Source organism: Sus scrofa, chromosome 13, assembly GCF_000003025.6.
Source record: "Sus scrofa isolate TJ Tabasco breed Duroc chromosome 13, Sscrofa11.1, whole genome shotgun sequence".
Lineage (NCBI taxonomy): Eukaryota > Metazoa > Chordata > Mammalia > Artiodactyla > Suidae > Sus > Sus scrofa.
In genome coordinates this window covers 200572760-200595634 of record NC_010455.5, presented here as the reverse complement: position 1 = coordinate 200595634, position 22875 = coordinate 200572760, and the positions used below count along the sequence as shown (strand labels likewise).

Sequence of the window (22875 nt, the reverse complement as noted above, 5' to 3'; positions counted from 1 at the left end):
ACCTCCATATGCAGCAGGTGTGGCCCTATAAATAACAACAACAACAGAAATAATGCCCCCCCCCAAATCCGCAAAACTGCTTGCAGGCCTTGGCTACCACCCTTAATCTGAGTCTATGTGATTTGCTTCTCAAACTTTGAGCTCGTTGGGTACATCATGGACCGTAGACATATGGGCACAGGTCTCCCTGCAGCCCTGCTGGATACCTGCTGTGGGGGCAGGAAGAGCTTCAGAACCGAGGCCGAGATGCCTGTGCAGTCTTCGTTTTGTCTCCTGTGAAGGAGAAGTAGTGCTCCCGGCTGCTGCTGCTGCTCTTCTCCATGCATCCAGCAAGCCCCACCCCCCGTTCATGTTTTTGTTTGTTTCCAGTCTTTCCTGCCCTGCATCATATGGAGTTCCTGGGCAGGGATTAGATCCCAGCAGCAGCAACGATGGATCCTAACTCACTGTGCTGGGCCGGGTAGAGAACCCGGGTCCCAGTGTTCCCAAGATGTCAGCGATTGGGTTGCGCCACAGCAGGAACTCCACACCCCCAGTACTTTGTTTTGAACCTCTCACCTCTGTGGTGGTGCAAGCAGGGTCTTGACCACGTGCCCCATGGTCGGATGCCGCCGCCGGCTGTGACTGGCATCCCGAAGTGTCCAGTGTACTCGGCCACTGTGTGCCGATCAGCGTCCTGGGGCTGACCACAGGCCCACATGCCACCTGCCTACACCAGCATCAATCAGATTCTCTTCCTGAGCTGTTGTCAGGTCATTTCCCCAGGGAGCTGGAGGTGGGGCTACGCAGCTTGATGCAGCGCATGCGCCATGGCAATCTGAGGTGCAGCATTCCTTGGGGGTGCGTCCAGGGCGCTGACGCTGGCACCCACCTGGGGCAGCAGGTCTAGCCTGTTGCCTCGTAGAGCAGAGTTGAGCCCTCCTAGTCAAGCTCTGTCCAAATTGAGATGTGTGAGCAAAAGAAATGACAAGTGTAAGCCACTGAATTTGGGGGTGGTTTGTTATTACACTAATGACTAGTGTAAGCCAGTAAATTTGGGGGTCAGGAAGACCAGAACACTTGGTCTGCCTGTTAAAACTTCTGCTTTTCCTTGTTGGAAGAGAGCTTGCTGCTGTTCCTCTTACCAACATCAGTAGGGCAGGGGTAGAAAGTGGGCAGCGAATAATTGTGGATGCTGATGCATTACTCTCTAGACGCTGGACCTCTGGTGCTTGTGGGGCATTTAAAGAACACACATAATAGACTAAAGTTAGGGCAACAGGAGTATTGCTCTTATTTCCTGATTACCTCTCAGTAATTCAGAAAATTAGAACCCAGACCACCGTTTTCCTTGAGTGTCTGGTCCATCACAGTTTTGCAGAACCACCTAAATCTCACGTGGGCTACTTTATTGCTCTAGCTCTTGCTTTTTTTTTTTTTTTTTTTTTGTCTTTTTAGGGCTGCACCCAAGGCATATGGGAATTCCCAGGCTAGGGTCAAATTGAAGCTGTAGCCACTGACCTACATCACAGCCACAGCAACATGAGATCCGAGCCGAGTCTGCAACCTACACCATAGTTCATAGCAATGATGGATCCTTAACCCACTCAGTGAGGCCAGGGATCAAACCTGACTCCTCATGGATGCCAGTCAGATTCCTTTCCGCTGAGCCATGACGGGAACTCCTGTTTCAACTCCTACCTACTTTTTGTGGCCTTAAGCCCCTTCTCATATGATTTTCCAGTACCCCTTTTAAAAAAAGCATCTTAGAGCATAGTATCCTTTTATTTTTTATTTATTTTTTTTGTCTTTTCTAGGGCTGCACCCGCGGCATATGGAGGTTCCCAGGCTAGGGGTTCAATCGGAGCTACATTTGCCAGCCTACACCACAGCCACAGCAACCTGGGATCCGAGCTGCGTCTGTGAACTACACCACAGCTCATGGCAACGCTGGATCCTTAACCCACGGAGTGAGACCAGGGATCAAACCTGCAACCTCATGGTTCCTAGTCGGATTCATTAACCGCTGAGCCACAGCAGGAACTCCAGTATCCTTTTAAATAAGAGAGGGAAAATGAATTCTTTTTTTTTTTTTTTTTTGTCTTTTTGGTCTGTTGTTGTTGTTGTTGTTGTTGTTGCTATTTCTTGGGCCGCTCCCGCGGCATATGGAGGTTCCCAGGCTAGGGGTCCAATCAGAGCTGTAGCCACTGGCCTACGCCAGAGCCACAGCAACGCGGGATCCGAGCTGCGTCTGCAACCTACACCACAGCTCACGGCAACGCCGGATCGTTAACCCACTGAGCAAGGGCAGGGACCGAACCCGCGACCTCATGGTTCCTAGTCGGATTCGTTAACCACTGCGCCACGACGGGAACTCCTGAAAATGAATTCTGTAGTACTCCTGTATCCTTTCTGTTTCTAAACCCAAACTGCATTGAAAATAACTCAGAACTGGGGAGTTCCCGTCGTGGCGCAGTGGTTAACGAATCCGACTAGGAACCATGAAGTCGCGGGTTCGGTCCCTGCCCTTGCTCAGTGGGTTAACGATCCGGCGTTGCCGTGAGCTGTGGTGTAGGTTGCAGACGTGGCTCAGATCCCGCGTTGCTGTGGCTCTGGCGTAGGCTGGTGGCTCCAGCTCCGATTGGACCCCTAGCCTGGGAACCTCCATATGCCGCGGGAGCGGCCCAAGAAATAGCAACAACAACAACAACAAAAAGACAAAAGACAAAAAAAAAAAAAAAAAAAAGAAAAGAAAATAACTCAGAAGTGGAAATAACCTCTTCCCCGCATTATCATGGTCTCTGTGTGTCTAGTCCTCCTTAACGCAACTCAGTACTGGATGTTTAAAAAAAACCTAACATCTAGAAGTTCCCAGTGTGGGCCAGCAGGTTTCAAACCCCACTAGTACACTTGAGGATGCAGGTTTGATCCCTGGCCTTGATCAATGGATTAAGGATCTGGTAGAGTGGTTTAAGGATCGGCGTTGCCTTGAGCTGTGGGGGTAGGTCTTTTGGTGTTGCCGTGGCTGTGGTGTAGGCTGGGGGCTGCAGCTCTGATTTGAGCCCTCGCCTGGGAACCTCTGTATGCCGTGGGTGTGGTCATTAAAAGCAACCCCCCAACATATAATTAGGAGAAACAAGAGCCAAAAAATTAGCAGTGTCGATGCTCTGACATTGGTCTTACCTAAGGCAACTGTAACATGTTTGTCTGGATTGTCTTGAGAAACAGAACAAATAGGGTGTGTGTGTGCATTTTATATAATATACGTATATACACATACAGAAAGAGAAAAAGGGAGGAAATGGGGGAGAGAGGGAGACAGAGATAAAGAGGCTTTTTTTTTTTTTTTTTTGGTCTTTTTGCTATTTCTTGAGCCGCTCCCGCAGCATATGGAGGTTCCCAGGCTAGGGGTCGAATCGGAGCTGGAGCCACCAACCAGCCTACGCCAGAGCCACAGCGACACGGGATCCGAGCCGAGTCTGCGACCTACACCACAGCTCACGGCAACGCCGGATCCATAACCCACTGAGCAAGGGCAGGGACCGAACCCGCAACCTCATGATTCCTGGTCGGATTCGTTAACCACTGCGCCATGACGGGAACTCCCAAAGAGGCTTATTTTATGGAGTTGGCTTACATGATTGTGGAGTCTGGTGAGTACAGAATCTGTAGGGCAGGCCAGAGACTAAATACTCAGGGAAGATGGATGTTGCAGCTTGAAGTTGGAAGGCAGTCTGGAGGCAAAATTTCCTCTTCTGGGAACTTCAGTCTTTTTCTTGTAAGGCCATCAACTGATTAGATGAGGCCCACCTGCATTTGGAGGATAATCTACTTGACCCAAAGTCAACTCATTTTAAATGTTAATTTCATCTAAAAATTTATCTTCACAGTCACCTCTGGACTGATATTTGGCCAAATATCGGGGTACTGTAGCCTAGCTGAGTTGGCACATAAAATTAACCATCACCTCATGGTTGGTGAGATTCCTGTACCGCCATTTGCTGCAGAATTTCAGCTCAGCACCTGATGCAGGCAGGTAGATGAGAGTTTAACCCAGCGCCTTTGGTCCCAGGGTCCCTTTCCTCATGCACATGTGTGCTGAGCACAGCAGACACATCACTGCTTGCTGTCATCAGTGCAGGCTCAAGTCACGAGCTTCCGTTATGGGAGTGCTTTCTGCGTGATGCTCAGGAGAGGAAATCCCTTTGAGTAGGGTGACTGGGGCTTCCGTGGCTTTGATCTTTGGAGGTAAACCTTTTGCTTGACTTCCCCTTTCTTTCTCTGCCCCATTGTCTCCATTGTCTCCATCTCAAAGTGCAAATGGCATGCGCCCTGTTTTAGTTCTGGACAGAGGGAAAGCGCCCTGGCCGAATCCCGGTGGCTTTGCTTTGATGGGGGCCCGCAGTGCTGCATGGAGGAGTTTGCACGGTCTGTGGCTCACGGACCACGTTCCTAGAAAAAGGAAATGCACTTAAGTGAGGAAGCAGCCGGCCGCAGTTGAGAAACTTGATCAGAGACATGTGTGTATTGTTCTTTGGCTGCTTCCTGTCCTTCCCCGAGGTTTATCTCCTGCTTCTCTCTTCCGGTGGAGGATTTACTTAGTGGCTCCTTTTACATTAAGGTCACAGCTCCACGCCGGCAGTGCCTGATGCGGCAGGGCGCTAAATCAGCCTTGGAACAACTAAATCCTGCGCTGGGTCTCCACTGGCTGAGCTCAAAGGTGCTTTTAGCCTCCATCACTCCATGTCACGCTTCCCATTCACCCTCATCTGCAAAGTCAGCTCTGGCCAAGGTGATGGTTATCTTATCCTCCTGAGCTGACATCCTTCCTGCATTCTCAGAGCTGGACATCAACTAAATATTTGTCTGAATGGTACACTTTAACTCTCCATCCTGAATCAAAGGTGCCGTATTTGAAATGCAGAATCCGACTGCAACCCTGCTCAGGGCCAACCCACCCTGACTGCCAGGTGTATCCTGTGGCTGTGTGTCTGTAGGAGGTGGCGGAAGTAGGTGGTAAAAGGGAGGGAAGACTACATGTAGAGCTAAAAAAAGAAAATTCTCCAAATATTCTAGACTGATCAGTGAGTTTCAATCTTTTTTTAAAGTCTAATTAAAAACAAATTTTGGAAAAAAATTTTTTTTTTTACCACTCTGCAGCATATGGAGTTCCTGGGCTGGGGGTCAGATCTGAGCTATACTTGCAACCTATGCCACAGCTGTGGCAACGCAGGATCCTTAACCCACTGTGCTATCCTGGGGATCGAACCTGTGTCCCAGCGTGCCAAAGATGCCATCAATCCTGTTGTCACAGTGGAAACTGTTGCCCATTTTTAGATTGAGTATCTGTCTTTTTTTGTTGTTGTCTTTTGTCTTTTTAGGGCCGCACCTGCAGCATATGGAGGTTCCCAGGCTAGGGGTCTAGTGGGAGCTATAGCTGTTGGCCTATGCCACAGCCACAGCAACAACAGATCTGAGCCATGTCTGCAACCTACACTACAGCTCATGGCAACGCCGGATCCTTAACCCACTGAGCAAGGCCAGGGATCGAACCCACAACCTCATGATTCCTAGTTGGATTAGGTTTCCACTGTGCCACGATGGGAACTCCTAGATTGGGTATCTTTTTGTTGAGTGATGGGAATTCTTTATATATTGTGAATACAAATCTCATCAAGTACACAATTCGCAAATATTTTCTCCCATTTTGTGAGTTGTTTTTTCACTTCTTGTAACTGCTCTTTGAAGCATTTTTTTTTTTTTTTTTTTTTTGCATTTTAGGGTTGCACCCGTGGCATATGTAAGTTCCCAGGCCAGGGGTCAAATCGAGCTGCAGCTGCCCACCTACGCCATAGCAATGTGGGATCTGAGCCGCATCTGCGATCCTACTGGATCCTTAACCCACTGAATGAGGCCAGGGACTGAACCCACATCCTCACAGACACTATGTTGGGTTCTTAACCCTCTGAGCCACAGTGGGAACTCCAAAAGTATTTCTGATCATGAAATTTGGGGCAGTATATCCCTGGGAAGCGGGGAAATTATTCATGGCATCTTCAAAAGGACCACTATATTCAATATTGCTTTTAAAGCCAGATTCATAATATCTAATAACAGCAGCTTTCATTAATTGAGTAATTTTTCTGCCCAAAACTTTCTACTGGGCATTACAAAAACTCTTTAATCTCATTAACGTAACAAACCTGTAAGTTGATGGTAGCATTATTCCTATTTTATGAATGAAGAAGCTGAGACTTGTCTAAGGACACACAGCAACAATAAGTTGAGTTTGACCCAAACCCAGACCTGGGACTCCAGAGCCAGGCTCTCAACCTCAAGCGCCTCCCCTTATCCTTGTTCAAGCTTCCAATTCTTTTAACACTGAAAGGCTGAAAAGGGCTGAGCTTTGCTCTCATTTCCCCTGTCCCCCTTGTGGTGGAAATGTGAATTGCGAGAGGCAGGAGCTCTGGAGCGTCCTTGGCTTGTCAGTAATTTAGTGTCTTTTATCCTTTCAGTAGTCAGTGGGGAAGCCTGTTCAAAAAATCCTGATTCCTGAATGGCAACTTCAGAGAGTCTGAGGCATCAGACAGAGAGAAGGACCCAGGAACATGAAATTTTCGCATGCTCTTGGGGAGTTCTATTGCAGGGGGTCTTGAACACCAGTTTTTTTTTTTTTGTTTTTGTTTTGCTTTTTAGGGCCGCACCCATGGCATATGGGAGTTCCCAGGCTAGGGGTTGAATCAGAGCAGCATCTGCTGGCCCCAGCCACAGCAACACCAGATGTGAGCCGCGTCTGCAACCTACACCACAGCTCACATCAATGCCAGATCCTTAACCCACTGAGCAAGACCAGGGATCGAACCCGAGTCCTGTGGATACTAGTCGGGTTCATAACTCGTTGAACCACAACAGGAACCAGTTTTGTTTTTGGCTATGTCTGTGGCATGCAGAAGTTCCTGGGAAGGGATCAAATCTGCTCCACAGCAGTGACAATGCCAGCTCCTTAACCCGCTGAGCCACGAGGGAACTCCTAGAGCCCCCCCTTTGAGAAAAGCTGGTCATGAATCATTGGATACTGTGGACTTGTTGTTTTCTCTGGTTTCCTGTTACTGAAGGGCAAGTTTATGTTTTTCCAACGTCCAGGGAATGGCCCTTCCCTCTTTTGTTCTCTTAAAAAGCAGTTAAGACTTTATTTACTTTTATTTATTTATTTGTAAATAATAAGAAGTGACCACAGCATTGACCCTGAGCCAGGACAACTTTGCTGTGAATACAATCCAATATCTAGTAATTCATTGTCTTTGACTGTAATATAGTTGTGGGAGCTGGAGGGAAAAGTAAGATATCAGATTACCTGAGAGAAGAAGACTCTCACCTGTCTCTCCTCCTCATCCCTCATCCACTTTTTCTCAGACTGTGAAGTGGTCGGACTGTTGTTTGCCGTTAGCTTGCAGACCTGGGGATCCTTATCAATTAATCGCCAAAGCGAGTGTGGAGGACTTCAGCAAGCTGGGGGTGGCGTTCCTGGAAGACAGACTGCAGATGGCTAATGGGCTGATAGCCCAAAAGATCGTTTGTAAGTAACTTTAGAAATGTGTCGTAGTGTGGGTGTCACAGTTATGCGCTTAAGGACTGCTGAGCGCTCCTGTCTGCTATGCTTCCTTGCAGTAGCATTGCAACAGGCCATAGGCTGGATGGAACCATCGTAGTGTAACATTCATGCATATGTCAGGTTGTTTGTTTTTTTGTTTTTGGGTTTTTTTTTTTTTTTGTGTTTTTGCCATTTCTTGGGCCACTGCCATGGCATATGGAGGTTCCCAGGCTAGGGGTCGAATTGGAGCCGTAGCCACCAGCCTACTCCAGAGCCACAGCAATTCGGGATCTGAGCCGCGTGTGCGACCTACACCATAGCTCACGGCAACGCCAGATCCTTAACCCACTGAGCAAGGCCAGGGATCGAACCCGCAACCTCATGGTTACTAGTTGGATTCGTTAACCACTGAGCCACGATGGGAACTCCCCAGGTTTTGTTTTTTCAGTTTTTTTTTTTTTTTTTTGAGGTGCCTATCCCTGAGTATTTCGTTAGTGCCTTTTTTTTTCTTTTTTTTTTTTTTAGGGCCACACCTGTGGCATATGGAGGTTCCTAAGGCTAGGGGTTGAATCAGAGCTGTAGCCCCTGGCCTACCCCACAGACACAGCAACACCAGATCTGAGTGGTGTTTGCCACCTACACCACAGCTCACAGCAACGCTGGATCCTTTATCCACTGAGTGAGGCCAGGGATTGAACCTGCAACCTCATGGTTCCTAGTCGGATTCTTTTCTGATTTGCCATAATGGGAACTCCCGTTAGTGCCTTTTAAATTCCTTTTTTTGGGTTGTGCCTATGGCATGCAGTAGTTCCCAGGCCAGGGATCCAGCCCATGCCATGGCAGCAACCTGAGCCCCAGGAGGGACAACCCTGGATCCTTAACCCTCGGAGGACCAGGAAACTCGAAAATCCATGATAATATTTATTTCACATGATCTAATGCAATATAACTAGTTTCTAGGTTAATTGAATGGAGAGCATAGCGAGTGTTACTGGGAAGTTCTAAATTGAACAGGTTTTTTAACTTAAAATATACATACAATGGGAGTTCCCTTTGGGGCGCAGCGGAAATGAATCCGACTAGGAACCATGAGGTTGCCAGTTTGATCCCAGGCCTCACTCAGTGGGTTAAGGATTTGGCGTTGCCGTGAGCTGTGGTGTAGGTCACAGACATGGCTCGGATTCCATGTTGCTGTGAGCTGTAGTGTAGGCCAGCAGCTACGGCTCCAAATTTCACTCCTAGCCTGGGAATCTCCATAGACAGTGAATACGGCCCTAAAAAGCAAAAAAAAATATGTATATATACATAATATTTTGGGAGTTCCCACTGTGGTGCAGCAGAAACAAATCCAAGAGTAGTATTAATGAGGACGTGAGTTTGATCCCTGGCCTCACCCAGTGGGTTAAGGATTTGGTGCTGCTGTGAGCTGTGTTGTAGGCTGTGAGCTGTAGCTACAATTTGACCCCTACACTGGGAACTTCCATATATCTTGGGTATGGCCCTAAAAAGCAAAAAACAAACAAACAAAATGAACACATCTTTTTCAGGAGACACACAAAATGTTCTTCCTTAATTAGCCTTCAAAGTTGGCTTTCTATCTATGTAAGTCTTCGTTTATTTTTATTTATTTATTTATTTATTTTTGCTATTTCTTGGGCTGCTCCCGCGGCATATGGAGGTTCCCAGGCTAGGGGTCAAATCAGAGCTGTAGCCACCAGCCTACACCAGAGCCACAGCAACGCGTGATCCGTCTGCAACCTATGCCAGAGCCACAGCAATGCGGGATCTGTCTGCAACCTACACCGCAGCTCACGGCAACGTCAGATCGTTAACCCACTGAGCAGGGGCAGGGACCGAACCCACAACCTCATGGTTCCTAGTCAGATTTGTTAACCACTGCGCCACGACGGGAACTCCTATGTCTTCTTTTAGATATACATATATATTTAAAATAATTTTATTCTAGTGGATATAGTCAACCAACAAGAAAGACTTCATTTGTACCTGGAGCACAGGAGTGTCACTAGCTCTGGAAATGTGCATAACTCAGTTTCCCCATGTCCCATGTGTAGGAACGTGCTCGATAAATGGTTTCTGAATCAGTGATTGTAAATTATCTTTCAGTCCTGAGACAAGATGCTGGTAAGACCCTTCTCCTGGGCCGATCCCATGAAGTGTCCTTTTTCCTGGGGTGTGCTCAGATAGACTCGAGATACGTGCCTTTTTTGTTTCTTAGTTTCATTGTCATCTAGGAGGTTGACACTCATGAAATCGAATCTATAAGTAAGTAGGAAAAAATGATCTCTCAGAGTCTTATTTGTTTCTCTGGTCAATAAGGGAGTCTGAGGTTTTCTGATTCCTTCGGGAATGGTGCTGTGGAGTCTCCATTTCCCCCTGATGGCGGGGTGGGGTCCTCGCAGGCGGGAGCCCTTCTGTGGTTTCCAAGGAGGCTGCGTGTGGGGCGAGGATGCAGGTGGAGCCATGTGGATGGGCTGCCTTGGCACAGAGGTCATGGAGGCCGAGAGCCTCCTGAGGATTTGAACTGGGCTGCTTGGCAAACTGGAAGGATTGATGGATTGTTTTTTCTGTTCACCCTTTAGCGGTGCACTTGCAGGACTCCGCGCTGAAGGAACTTAGGGAGCAGGCCTCCGACACGCCGGCCCAGATCCTCCAGCCCGACCCCGAATCTTCTGTTGAGAGGAAGCCCGAGCCAAACGCCATGGAGCACATTGGCAAAGGGGACCCACAGGTCCTGGGTCCTGCGCCTACGCTGGGCAAAGGCAGTGTCCCTGGGGTGGAGCCTGCCGAGGAGAGTGACAGGGGCGTGGGCCCCGTCGAGCACTGTCACCTCCATCTGTCTAGTTGCCACGAGTGTTTGGAGCTTGAGAACAGCACCATTGAATCGGTCAAGTTCGCCTCGGCAGAGAACATTCCAGATCTTCCCTACGATTACAGTCTGGAGGGCGTCGCTGATGACCTCTGCCCTGAGAGAGGAGAGAGGAGGGTCAATGTCTCAGGAAAGGCACCCAACATCCTCCTCTACGTGGGCGCCGGCTCCCAGGACGCCCTGGACCGGCTCCAGCAGGTCCGGTCGGCTCTGGCCGACTGCGTGGACACGGACTGTTACACCCTCTACCACCTGCCGCAGGAAAGTGCCCTCAGGGACCCGTGGCCAGACAACTGTCTGTTGCTGGTCATTGCCGCCAGGGAGTCCATCCCTGAGGACCTGTCCCGGAGGTTCCTGGCCTATCTTTCTCAGGGAGGGAAGGTTCTGGCCCTGGCATCGTCCTTCACGCTTGCTGGCTTCCGAGTGACAAGCAAGGCCCTGCTGCAGGACACGGTCCAGAGCTTGGTTTTCTACAAGGCTGACCAGAGCCAGGTGAAGCTGAGCATCCTGAGCAGTGGCTGCATTTACGAGGGGGGTCCCGTGGAGCCGCTTGGCCTGGGCCAGCTCCAGGGCCACCTGGACAGTGAGGACAAAGACAGGCTGATTGTGCAAGTGCCTTTTGGGACACGTGGAGGAGAAGCTGTTCTTTGCCAGGTAGGGAGGCAGCATCGTGTGATGATCTTGTGGTATGCTCTTTGTATTTTCTGTGGTGTGCAGCGGCTTGATGTGGCTTCTTAGTTCCCACACCAGGGATTGAACCCGGCTTGCAGGGGTGAAAGCACTGAGTTCTAACCACTAGACCACCGGGAACTCCCACATTTGCTCTTTAAGGCTGTACTTTGAAAGGTTGTTAAGTCTTTTTGCTGGGGTAGAGGATGCTTCTGACCTTTGTCTGTTTTTTCTTTTTTTGTCTTTTTAGGGCCAAACTCGTAGCATATGGAGGTTCCCAGGCTAGGGGTCAAATCGGAGCTGTAGCCACTGACCTATACCACAGCCACAGCAACGCCAGACCCAAGCCTTGTCTGTGACCTGTACCACAGCTTATGGCAATGCCAGATCCTTAACCCACTGAGCGAGACCAGGGATTGAACCTGTGTCCTCATGAATACTAGTCAGATTCATTTCTGCTGAGCCATGATGAGAACTCCTATAGGGGTCTTTTTATTGAGTTAGAGAATTGCTTCCTTTTTTTGGTGTGGTTTATTTTTTTCAAATGCTGTGGGTCTTTCCAGCCCTCCTAGAAATTAAGTCTCTTGGGTTTTCTGACCAAACATTCTTCAAGGGAGCATAGATTTGGAGTTCTGTCATGGCGCAGTGGTTAATGAATCCGACTAGGAACCATGAGGTTGCGGGTTCGGTCCCTGCCCTAGCTCAGAGGGTTAAGAATCCGGCGTTGTCGTGAGCTGTGGTGTAGGTTGCAGATGTGGCTTGGATCCTGAGTTGCTGTGGCTCTGGCATAGGCTGGCAGCTCCAGCTCCAATTCAACCCCTCGCCTGGGAACCTCTATATGCCGTGTGAACAGCCCTAGAAAAGGCAAAAACACAAAAAAAAGGGGGGGGGAGCATAGATTTGCTTCTTTACTATTCTAAAGCCTACTCACTTGTTCTTAAGATTCAGGAGCAGATAATCTGAACCAGCGCAGATGAGCGTGTATAACCCAAGCAGGCATGTTGTGAGCCATAAGCCACATGAATTAGTTTTTGAGGCCTAATAAATGTTTTTCTTATCGTTTTCTCTGCAAACATGGTCGCTATAGTAACTGTGCATTCTCAGAAAATCCACTTAAAAACCTGACTTCCTTGAGCCGTATTTCACTTTTGAGTAGTGAATTTTACCACCCCTGTGTGCAGACGTGAACTAGAAAATTGATTCGGCACTGTTGCGATCCATTTCTCCAAGTTACATAGCAAATCTGCTTGCTGCACCATTTAAATTGACCCCAATACTGTCATAAAATTTGATACTGCATGCATTGCCCTAAAAAAAAAAAAAAACCCAAAAAACCAAAAAAAACCCAGGCAATATGATGCAGCTTCAAAAATCAGATTCGGAGGATTAGAATGTCATTTTTGATTTTAAATGACTTCCAGTCTCTGTGTGACAGGGCCGCTGTTTTCTCCTCAGGCCTGTGTCAGTACCGTAGCTTGACGCCAACATCAACTAATAAATATAAGCACAGGCTGGTGAGTTTCCTCTTCCCCTGTTCAATTACCTAGTTTTCATCTTTGTAATAAATGCAGTAATGATGTAACCCAGTAAGAGGAGGACTTCAAGGCAAACCACAGCTGCGCAGTAGGCGGTGGTCTCACGGCCAAGGAGCTGATGCCTCCTCATATACAGAAAAAGGAAACTTGGGTAGACCCGCTCTCCTGATTGGGTTTGCAGGGAACATTTAAGGCTGTGGATTAATGCTGGCATTTGATTATCAACTGGACCAGGAGTTTGGCATGAAGTTGTCCACACCACGCCTCTATTTTTTTTTTTTTTTTTTTTTTTATTGGCCACCCCACGGCATAATCTGAGTTTGAATCTGAGTTGGAGTTGTGACGGCAATGCCAGATCCTTAACTCACTGTGCCGGGCTGGGGATTGAACCTGCATCCCTGCTGCTACAAAGACTCTGTCCATGGTGCCATAGTGGGAACTCCCACATCAAGCCTCTAAAATGGCTTTGAAACATTTTGTGGTTTTATTTAGCTTAGCACATGACAGAGGTGGTTCAGCTTTTATAGCAGAGTTTCTCACCCCTGGCATTGCCGTACATTTTGGGCTGGATCCTTCTTTGTTGTGGGGTCGTCCCATGCCTTGTTGGGTGCTAACAGCACTACCTACCAGATGCTAATAGCGTCCCTCCCCCGTCTGTGACTGGAGACATTTTTAGTTCTGGCTTTCGGTCTGATCTAAAAGCCTTCATTTTCTTTTTTTTTTTTTTTTTTAAAGGCTGCACCCATGGCATTTGGAGGTCCCAGGCTAGGGGTCCAGTCAGAGCGGTAGCTGCTGGCCTACATCACAGCTCATGACAACATCAGATTCTCAACCCACTGAGCGAGGCCAGGAATCGAACCTGGATTGTCATGGATGCTAGTCAGATTTGTTTCCACTGAGCCATGATGGGAACTCCTAAAAGCCTTCATGTTAGATGAAGCCAGGTTCCAGAGATGGGCCTATCACCATGCTAACAGCACTAGACCAGAGGATGAGACATTGGCTGGTTGCCACAGAGGCCCTGGAGGGTGCTGTGCACGTGCTCCGGTGGCCCTTCTGCCCTGTGGATTGGGTGCCGAGCCATTGTAGAAGCATCCGATCTTGAATCTGGTGGCCTAGCGGTGAGGCACTTGATCTTTGCACTGCTCTGGTGCAGGTTTGATGCCTGGCCCGGGAACTTCCTCATGCCTTGGGCATGGCCGAAAAACAAACAAACAAACAAAAAAAACCCAAAAAAACAAACAAAAAAACTTGACAATAGCTCATGGTGTCAACGTCTGTGCTTTCCTCTTACCTCTGGAATCCAGAGGCCTGCTCATAGGGGGAGTCCTTTTCCTTCTTGGCATCTGTCCCATGTGACATTGACTTCCGTCTACCCTGAAAATCTACCCTAGTCTGTTCCTTAGATCTGTGTACTCACTCGCCCGGCCCTCTCCTTGGGCCCAGGTGGGGCAAGAACTCATTTGACTTCTGCCACCTGTCACGGGGACACTCACCTGCTTCCGTGAATTAAATGTGACCTGCTGCCATGCTGACAGCACTGGCTTTGTCCCCTGGAGAGGAAGGCACACGCTCTGGGTAAGAATGCACAGTAGAAGGAGACATAGTTAGACTCGGACACCTTCAGGGATCCACTTTTCTTCTCGTGGGCCGTTCAGAGGCCACTCCTGGTTGACAGGCTCAGTCGCAGGTGAAGCAGGCAGCCCTCAGCTGAGCGGCTGGAGTGTGCGGACTCTGCTGGATAGGCCTCAACAGACATCTTCAGACTGGCCTCGACTTGGGTTGGATTGTTATGGACTGGGCATATGGATAGTGTTTTTGGTTTGGATGAGGCTTGAGTGGGAATTGAGAGATTTTAAGTTGCCTGAAGAAGGCTGGCACTGTGCTTTTTATTTACAATGTTCTTGTCACATCGGGCTGGGAGTTCTGCATGCAACAGAAGCCCACAGCTGCCCCTGGGCAAATGCACAATGAAATAAACAAGCTCAGGCTGCTCTCCTGGGTAGTCAGTATTCTGGCACCCACCAGGCTCTAATGCGCAAGAGAGCTACAAGTTCCAGTACATTCCTTCATGCCGAGACACAGACCACTGATTGGAAAGTTCTAGTTCAAAGCAGCAAGAAGTCCCGGTATGCTCCTTTGTATCAAGACACAGACTGTTGATAGGCGAAGCTACTCTAATGGTACAACAAAGCCTGACCTAAACATATGAGGTTCCAAGTCTTATCAGGTGAGGGAGGGAGGTGCCACCAGCCTTTCTGGAGTCCCCCAGGCCCCACTCCTCTGTTTGAATTCCTGCAGATGCTGTGTGTGTGTGTGAAACCGACTTTTTAAGAAAAAAAATCTCACAGTCAAATTTAACAAAAATTTTATTTATTTTATTATATTATTATTATTTTTTCTTTTCAGGGCTGCACCCATGGCATACGTAAGTTCCCAGGCTAGGGACTGAATTGGAGTTAAAGCTGCCGGCCTACACCACAGCTCACGGCAACGCTGGATCCTTAACTCACTGAGTGAGACCAGGGATCAGACCCACATCCTCATGGATACTAATCGGGTTCATTATTGCTCATATCGAGCCACAACGGGCACTCTTTACAAAAAATGTAACAAGTTTCGCTGAGCAAAATACACTCAAAAGGCAGTCACAGCACAAAGAGAGTTTTAAGTCAAGGCCTCACCAGCTCCTACAGTATTAGCAATGTGTTTCAGTTTTCAAAACTGACTTTGAAAAAGCTTACACTTAACCTAAGCGATTTTAAATGGAAATAAACTGGAATGAACAAACATGAGAAATGTTCCCCTTTGTATTAGGGATCTAGCACCTTGAATTTTCCAAAAAAAAAAAGCACACCTCCCAGTGTGTTCACGATGATGTGGTGTAAAAGAACCGCATTCAACGTACCTGAAACTGCTTTAACTAGGATAACATCACTCCAGAAGCACCTACCTAAATGTTAATTGAGAAGAGCTGAAAGGGAGGTTCCTGTCGTGGCTCAGTGGTTAACAAACTCGACTAGCATCCATGAGGACGTGGGTTCGGTCCCTGGCCTCGCTCAGTGGGTTAAGGATCTGGTGTTGCCATGAACTGTGGTGTAGGTCGCAGATGTGGTTTAGATCCCTTGTTTCTGTGACTCTGGTGTAGGCCAGTGACTATAGCTCCGATTCGACTCCTAGCTTGGGAACCTCCATATGCTGCAGGTGTGGCCCAAAAAGACCAAAAAAAAAAAAGAAAAAAAGAATAGCTGAAAGTAGTTTTAGTTGACTCAGTACCACAGGCTAGAGGAAAGTTCCTGCAGAGTCTCTTAAAGCAGTGACTAAGGCCACTCCTGCCCCCAGTAGCTCCGACCAGTAGGTGGACTAGTGGCTTTGAGCAGGACCCACGGTGCCTCCCTGGGTTCAGTGGCCACTGTACTGGGGTTCCCAGCACACCATATTCCTAAAGATTTGGTCATCTAACCAGGTTAAGTGACTTGCCCATGACCGATGAGTGATAAAACTCAGGACCTGGAAATTTGATTCCTCTCCAGGGTCACGTCTGCCATGTCCTTTCAACCTCACGGCCATGGTTTTAATGGGCTCCCACCAATCGTTTTATTGCCTGTCATTCCTTTCCAAATATTCAGGTTGCAAGTTCATGTCTTGCTGATAAATTTGGAGTATTCATGTGCAAGTTTTCAGGAAAACTGGTAAAGATACTTTCTCTTATTTAAAAAATTTTTTTGTTTTTTTTTGGAGGGCCACACCCACGGCATATGGAGGGGTTGAATCAGAGCTGTAGCCACTGGTCTACACCACAGCCACAGCAACACCAGATCTGAGCCACCTCTGCCACCTACACCACAGCTCATGGCAACCCCGGATCCTTAACCCCCGGAGCGAGGCCAGGGAACGAAGCCACAACCTCATGGTTCCTAGTCGGATTCGTTTCTGCAGCGCCACGACGGGAACTCCCAGACATACAGCAAGGGGGTCAGGTTATCCTTACATGTATACATTACAATTACATTTTTCCCCCAAGACACTTTCTCCTAATGTTGCTCAGGGCCTCCGTGTCACGGAAGGGGTGTTTTCTTTCCCTCAGGTGCACTTGGAACTACCTCCCAGTTCTCCAGCGGTACAAACTCAAGAGGACTTCGATCTGCTCAAATCAAGCAATTTTAGAAGATACGAAGTCCTTAGGGAGATCCTGACCACCCTGGGCCTGAGCTGTGACGTGAAGCAAGTTCCTGCCTTAACCCCTCTCTACCTGCTGTCCGCCGAGGTGAGTGGGTGCTCGGCCGTGAAAGCTGGTCATCACGCTCAGATGACCGTCTTCAAAACGGGGACTCATTCAGTTGAGGGGGGTTTCAACTTTGATTTCTGTTCAGAGTTTCTATTTCTTTCTTTAAAATTTTTTCTATTATAGTTGATGTACAGTGTTCTGTCAGTTTCTGCTGCACAGCAAAGGGACCCAGTCGTACAGACATACACATTCTTTTTCTCACATTCTCCTCCATCACGTTCCATCACACGTGAGTGGATAGAGTTCCCTGTGCTGTACAGTGGGATCTCATTGCTTTTCCACTCCAAATGCAATAGTTTGCATCTACTAACCCCCCAATCCCCGTCCACCCCACTCCCTTGCCCTCCCCCTTGGCAACCACAAGTCTGTTCTCTATGTCCATGGGTTTGTTTCCTTCCTGTGGAAAGGTTCATTTATGCCATGTATTAGATTACAGATAAAAGTGATCTATGGTATTTGCCTAACTCAGTTCACTTAGTATGAGAGTGTCTAGTTCCATCCATGTTGCTGCAGATGGCATTATTTTGTTCTTTTTTACGACTGAGTAGTATTCCGTTGTGTCTATGTACCACATCTTCTTTATCCAGTCATCTGTCAATGGACTTTTAGGTTGTTTCTATGTCTTGCCTATGGTGAATGGTGCTGCAGTGAACATAGGGGTGCATGTATCTCTTTCAATGAAAGTTTCATCTGAATATATGCCCACGAGTGGGATTGCTGGGTCATATGGTAGTTCTAGATTTAGCTTTCTGAGGTACCTCCATACTGTTTACCATAGTGGTTGTACCCACGCACAGCTGACTTTGTCTCACCTCAGAGCTTTGCCTAGAAGTCACTGTCCCAGAGATGTTTCCTAGTTTCCAGACCAGATGGGACCAGCCAGCTTTGTGTCCTCATAGGGTTTATTTTTGAACTTTTTCCATAGTGGTTGTACCTAGAGTTCCTGTCCTGGTGCAGCGGAAACAAATCCGACCTGGAACCATGAGGTTGTGGGTTTGATCCCTGGCCTCCCTCAGTGGGTTAAGGATCCAGTGTTGCCGTGAGCTGTGGTATAGGTCACAAACATGGCTCAGATCTGGCATTGCTGTGGCTGTGGCTTAGGCCAGCAGCTACAGCTCCAATTGGATCCTAGCTTGGGAACCTCCATGTGTTGCGGGTATGGCCCTAAAAAATAATAAAAAAAAAAGGACCACAGTAGTTGTACCAATTTACATTCTCAACCAACAGTATAGGAGGGTTCCCTTTTCTCCCCACCATCTCTGGCATTTGTTATTTGTTGATTTACTAATGATGGCCACTAGATTTTCTAATTTTTTTTTTTTGTCTATCCCTGTGGCATATGGAAGTTCCTGGGCAGTGACAATACTGGATCCTTAACCTGCTGCACCACAAGGGACCTCTTCTATTTCTTTGCTTTTTTTTTTTTTTTTTAGGGCTGCACCTGCAGCATATGGAAGTTCCCAGGCTGGGGGTTGAATTGGAGCTGTAGCCGCCAGCCACAGCGATGCCAGATGCGAGCCGTGTCTGCAACCTACATTACAGCTCATGGCACCACCGAATCCTTAACCCACTGAGTGAGGCCAGGGATCGAACCTGCATCCTCACAGTTCCTGGTTGGGTTCATTAAGCGTTGTGCCACGACGGGAACTTGGGTCTCTTCCCTTTCTATTTTGACTTCAGGTTTGGGAGCCACCTTAAAGTTGTCCAAATGTAACTAATTTTTTTGGTGTTTTTTGTAAGGGAGGGAGAGAAGACCATTGGAGTTTAGAGGGTGTTGTCTTCAAGTTATGGCCCTCTCCACCTGAGGGGGAAAAGGTCCCTGTTTTATGTGTCAAGAGCGTACTTAGAGACCACTGTTTATTCGATTGGGATTAAAAATCTTCGCTTTGATTTGGGCCTTTCTCAGTGAGTCTTTGCATGGGAAAATCACACCTTTTATTTGTGCTGGTGTCTGCCCTCCTGTGGCAGAAGGGGCTCTGGATTTCAGTTGAGATCTTGTCCTCTTGTCTAAAAGGAAAATGCCCTGCTGTTGGGAATGTATTCGGGAGTTTCCCTGTGGTTGTTGCCTGCTGGGGCAGGTTGCTAGACTTGCCAGCTGTGTCTTCTCCCTAATCCCTTTGCTTTGCTAAGCTTTTGGTTAGTTTAGTTCTGTCTCCCCTGACTAGGGAAATGTGTGAGTTTAGTGATGTAACTGAGGAGTTTCAGCAAATACCTGATATAGTCCAGGTGCGTCTAAACACCAAACGTACCTGCTTTCTCTCGAAAAGAACAAATCATACCCTCCACCCAATATTTTAATTCACTTTTTATTTTTTGCTGAGCCTGCAGCATGTGGCAGTTCCTGGGCCAGGGATTGAACCTATGCCACGGCAGTGACTACAGGTCCTTAACCACTAGGCGCCAGGGAACTCCTTCCCACAACATTTTTGAGAGGAGGAGTTTTTTTTTTTTGTCTTTTTACCTTTTCTTGAGCCGCTCCCGAGGCATATGGAGGTTCCCAGGCTAGGGGTTCAATTGGAGCTGTAGCCACCGGCCTACGCCAGAGCCACAGCAATGTGGGATCTGAGCTGCGTCTGCGACCCGTACCACAGATCATGGCAATGCCGGATCCTTAGCCCACTGAGCAAGGCAAGGGATTGAACCCACAACCTCATGGTTCCCAGTCGGATTCATTAACCACTGCGCCACGATGGGAACTCCAGGAGTTCTCTTTTGGATTCTCCTTTGACCCTTGGCAAACTTACTTTCCAGAGGAGAGTAGGGCAGTGAGCAATCGGGTAGGATGTGCTCCCTTGGAGAAGACAGAAAAGCTGAGAGCATTTAGGATTAGGATACCTTTTAGGATTATTTGAGGACCGATGAAATACATATGGAAGTTCCGGGTAAATTGTGTTATTTAAGCCTTAGTGCAGTTACTATTGTTGTTTGGCGACTGAATGAGTTAAAAGTGTATTCTGTGCCTTTTAAATGCCTGGTACCTAGTCTAGACAAAGTAGGAGTTCCCTGGTGGCGCAGTGGGTTAAGGATTCAGCTTTGTCACTGCAGTGGCTTGGTTGCTGCTGGGGCATGGGTTCGATCCCTGGCCCCAGAACTTCCACATGCCACGGGTGCAGCTAAAAAAAAAAAAAAAAAAAAAAGTCTTACTTTTTAAGACTAAATAATATATTTAATTAAAAAAATTTAAACTGGAGTTCCCGTTGTGGCTCAGTGGTTAACGAATCCGACTAGGAACCACGAGTTCGATCCCTGGCCTTGCTCAGTGGGTTAAGGATCCGGCGTTGCTGTGAGCTGTGGTGTAGGTTGCAGACGTGGCTCGGATGACGCGGCTCGGATCCTGCGTTGCTCTGGCTCTGGCGTAGGCTGGTGGCTACAGCTCCTATTGGACCCCTAGCCTGGGAACCTCCATGTGCCGTGGGTGTGGCCCTAGAAAAAGCAAAAAGACAACAACAACAAAAAAATTAAACTATAGCAAAGGGTGATTTTTTTTTTCACTGAAGAAATATTCATTGGATTTTTATTGCAGTTTGCATTTTTTAGCCAGTTTGCCCTCTTCTTAATGGGTGCTCTTGGGAATTACTGGTACGACTTTTGTGGGCACCTTCATCTCAGGACTCAAAGCCTCATATCATTTCTGTTTTATATGTTAATAGAAAAAGCATTGGCTCTGTCTTGTGACTTACAAAAGCGTATCAAGATAAGGCCGGTCCTCACAGCTTCAGCCACCTCTGGACCTCCCACCTGGGAGGACTGGGCCGAGCCTTGGGGGTGAGGGTTACTGGTCCTCAGGGGCTGTGGCTATCACTCTCCTAGACCTTTCCTGAGCTGAGGCGGGACGTGTGAGGGGTGCCTGCCTGCTCCCGGGTCGGGGAGCCATGTAGACCCAGGCTTGGCCCTGACAGTGCTCCCTGACCTCTCGCATGAATTCTTCTGGCCGTGCTGGTCCCGAGACCCTTGGGTGTAGCAAGGGAGAGGAAAGAGTGACTTGCTTTCATGGTGTTCTGTGAGCAGAGGTGTGGAATTCTAGGCTTTCCCGGTGTCTTTTTTAGGATGGGCATGACCTGAAATACCTACGGCTTTGTCTTGCGTGTCTGTATATAGTACAGTACACAGTAGATGCTTCATATTTGTGTGCTGGTTCTTTAAACTGCCTAGGGCTGGGGAACACATTGCCCCTGTTGATTGGTAACTCCTGTTCACAAACCCTGGGAATGCAATGCTTGAATAAGATTAAATTCTTGCTCCGTGGACACATACACAAACACTCCACACAGCCCCCAAGCCAACCAAACCCTTTCTTACATAATAACTCTGGGAAAGAGTAATTTTCAAATGACTTCTCATTTCGGGTCCTCCTCTTGGTCTGCTTGCTCCTGAGAATCTATCCTCTGGTCTACTTTTCCTTTGGGAGCCCAAGGACTGAGTGTGAGTGAATGATTGTTATGTATATGCGTCCTCATTTCTTTCTTTCTTTTTTTTCAGGGCCGCACCCATGGCACATGGAGGTTCCCAGGCTAGGGGTTCGAATCAGAGCTGGAGCCACTCGCCTACACCACAGCCACAGCAACACAGGATCTGAGCCACGTCTGTGATCTATACCACAGCTCATGGCCATGCTGGATCCTTAACCCACTGAGTGAGGCCAGGGATCGAACCTGCATCCTCATGGATCCTAGCTGGGTTCGTTAATCGCTGAGCCACGAAGGGAACTCTGCATCCTCCTTTCTTAGTGTTTGTTACTCTTCTTAGATGACCCTGTGTCTGCTGTGGATAAGGATGTAAGGATTCAGAATTTCTGGAATACAGGTTCTCTGAGGGATTATCATGCAAATAAATGTGGAGGTGGCTGCGTACTGACTGTGATGGTCTTTGTGGAGGCAGCTAGGCCAGTCCTGGGGCTCCCTGAGGTGGAGACATTTTGGGGACCTTCCAGTCATTGTGCGGGTGGCTCAGTATTAAGAGGAGAATGACCACTGGTAATAGAATTGGATCGTACTTTCTATCCGATTTTCCTTCCCGAGCCTTCCTAAGAGGTCTCCTTGCTCCCCATGGACTTAAGTTACAGGGGAAGATCCTGGCATCCCGCCGTCTGTAACACAAGGCCTACTTTTGGGATTAGATTCTTGTGCCGGCTCTTGGCTTCCTGCTTCCTGGAAAATACTCTGTGCTGCTGGGACTCAGACCTCTCACCACAAGGTGTCGCTGCTGAGCTAGGGCTGCCTGCTGAGCGGGCATCCTGATCCCTAAAGCAGTGCTTTGGAGATTGGATTTTTTTCCTCTCTCTACATCAGTTTTGCATAGTATAATTAGTAGTTTTCCATTATATTGGTGGCACTTTTTGGGGGGGGCTGTGGAAATAACTTCAGAGTCGGTTAATAATACTCATCTTTCATTAAACATTTACTGTGTACTAGGTACTATTACAGAATAGACTCTGAAAGAGCAAAATAAACACCCTAGTTATCTAAATACTGTTACTGCATACCAGCTGTGTTTATACAGTTTGGTGCCTAGACACTCCCTCTTTATAGCAAATAGTACAGAAGATTTATGAGGCACCTATGTGTTTCCATATTACAGTGATAGAAATGGAAAAAATAATAGCACGTGATCCATGCAGGGAAAAAAACACCCAAGGTACAGTGGACCCTTGGCGTTTGCTGGAGGTGTGTTCTGAGACCTTCAATGACACCCAGACAGCACAGTAGCATGTGATTTCTGCTATAAAATCCAGTCATGTATGACTTCATGCGTGTCACCCTGCATGACACGAATTCAAGGCTCTGTGGAGGTGCAGTCTCTGGGCGGCTGAGCTGGACTTCTTTTCCAACCAAGGTCTTCCATTTAATTGAATCTTCCAGGAGCAGGACTGAAATTTAGGGCTCTGCAAAATCGCAGCATGTAGTAAAACCATACAACCCACACACTT

At 47.9% G+C, this 22875-nt stretch overlaps 1 protein-coding gene across 2 annotated transcripts in view; it reads left to right on the top strand.

The window, feature by feature from the left end:
• HLCS (holocarboxylase synthetase) overlaps nt 1-22875 on the top strand; it is a 212573-nt gene that overhangs the window by 23333 nt on the left and 166365 nt on the right. For both annotated transcript variants that reach the window (XM_021070965.1, XM_013982582.2), the window contains exons 3-5: nt 7393-7555; nt 10171-11111; nt 16749-16928. In XM_021070965.1, coding sequence (XP_020926624.1) covers nt 7522-7555; nt 10171-11111; nt 16749-16928 — 1155 coding nt within the window. In that variant the 5' untranslated portion in view covers nt 7393-7521. The remainder of the gene's footprint in view (nt 1-7392; nt 7556-10170; nt 11112-16748; nt 16929-22875) is intronic.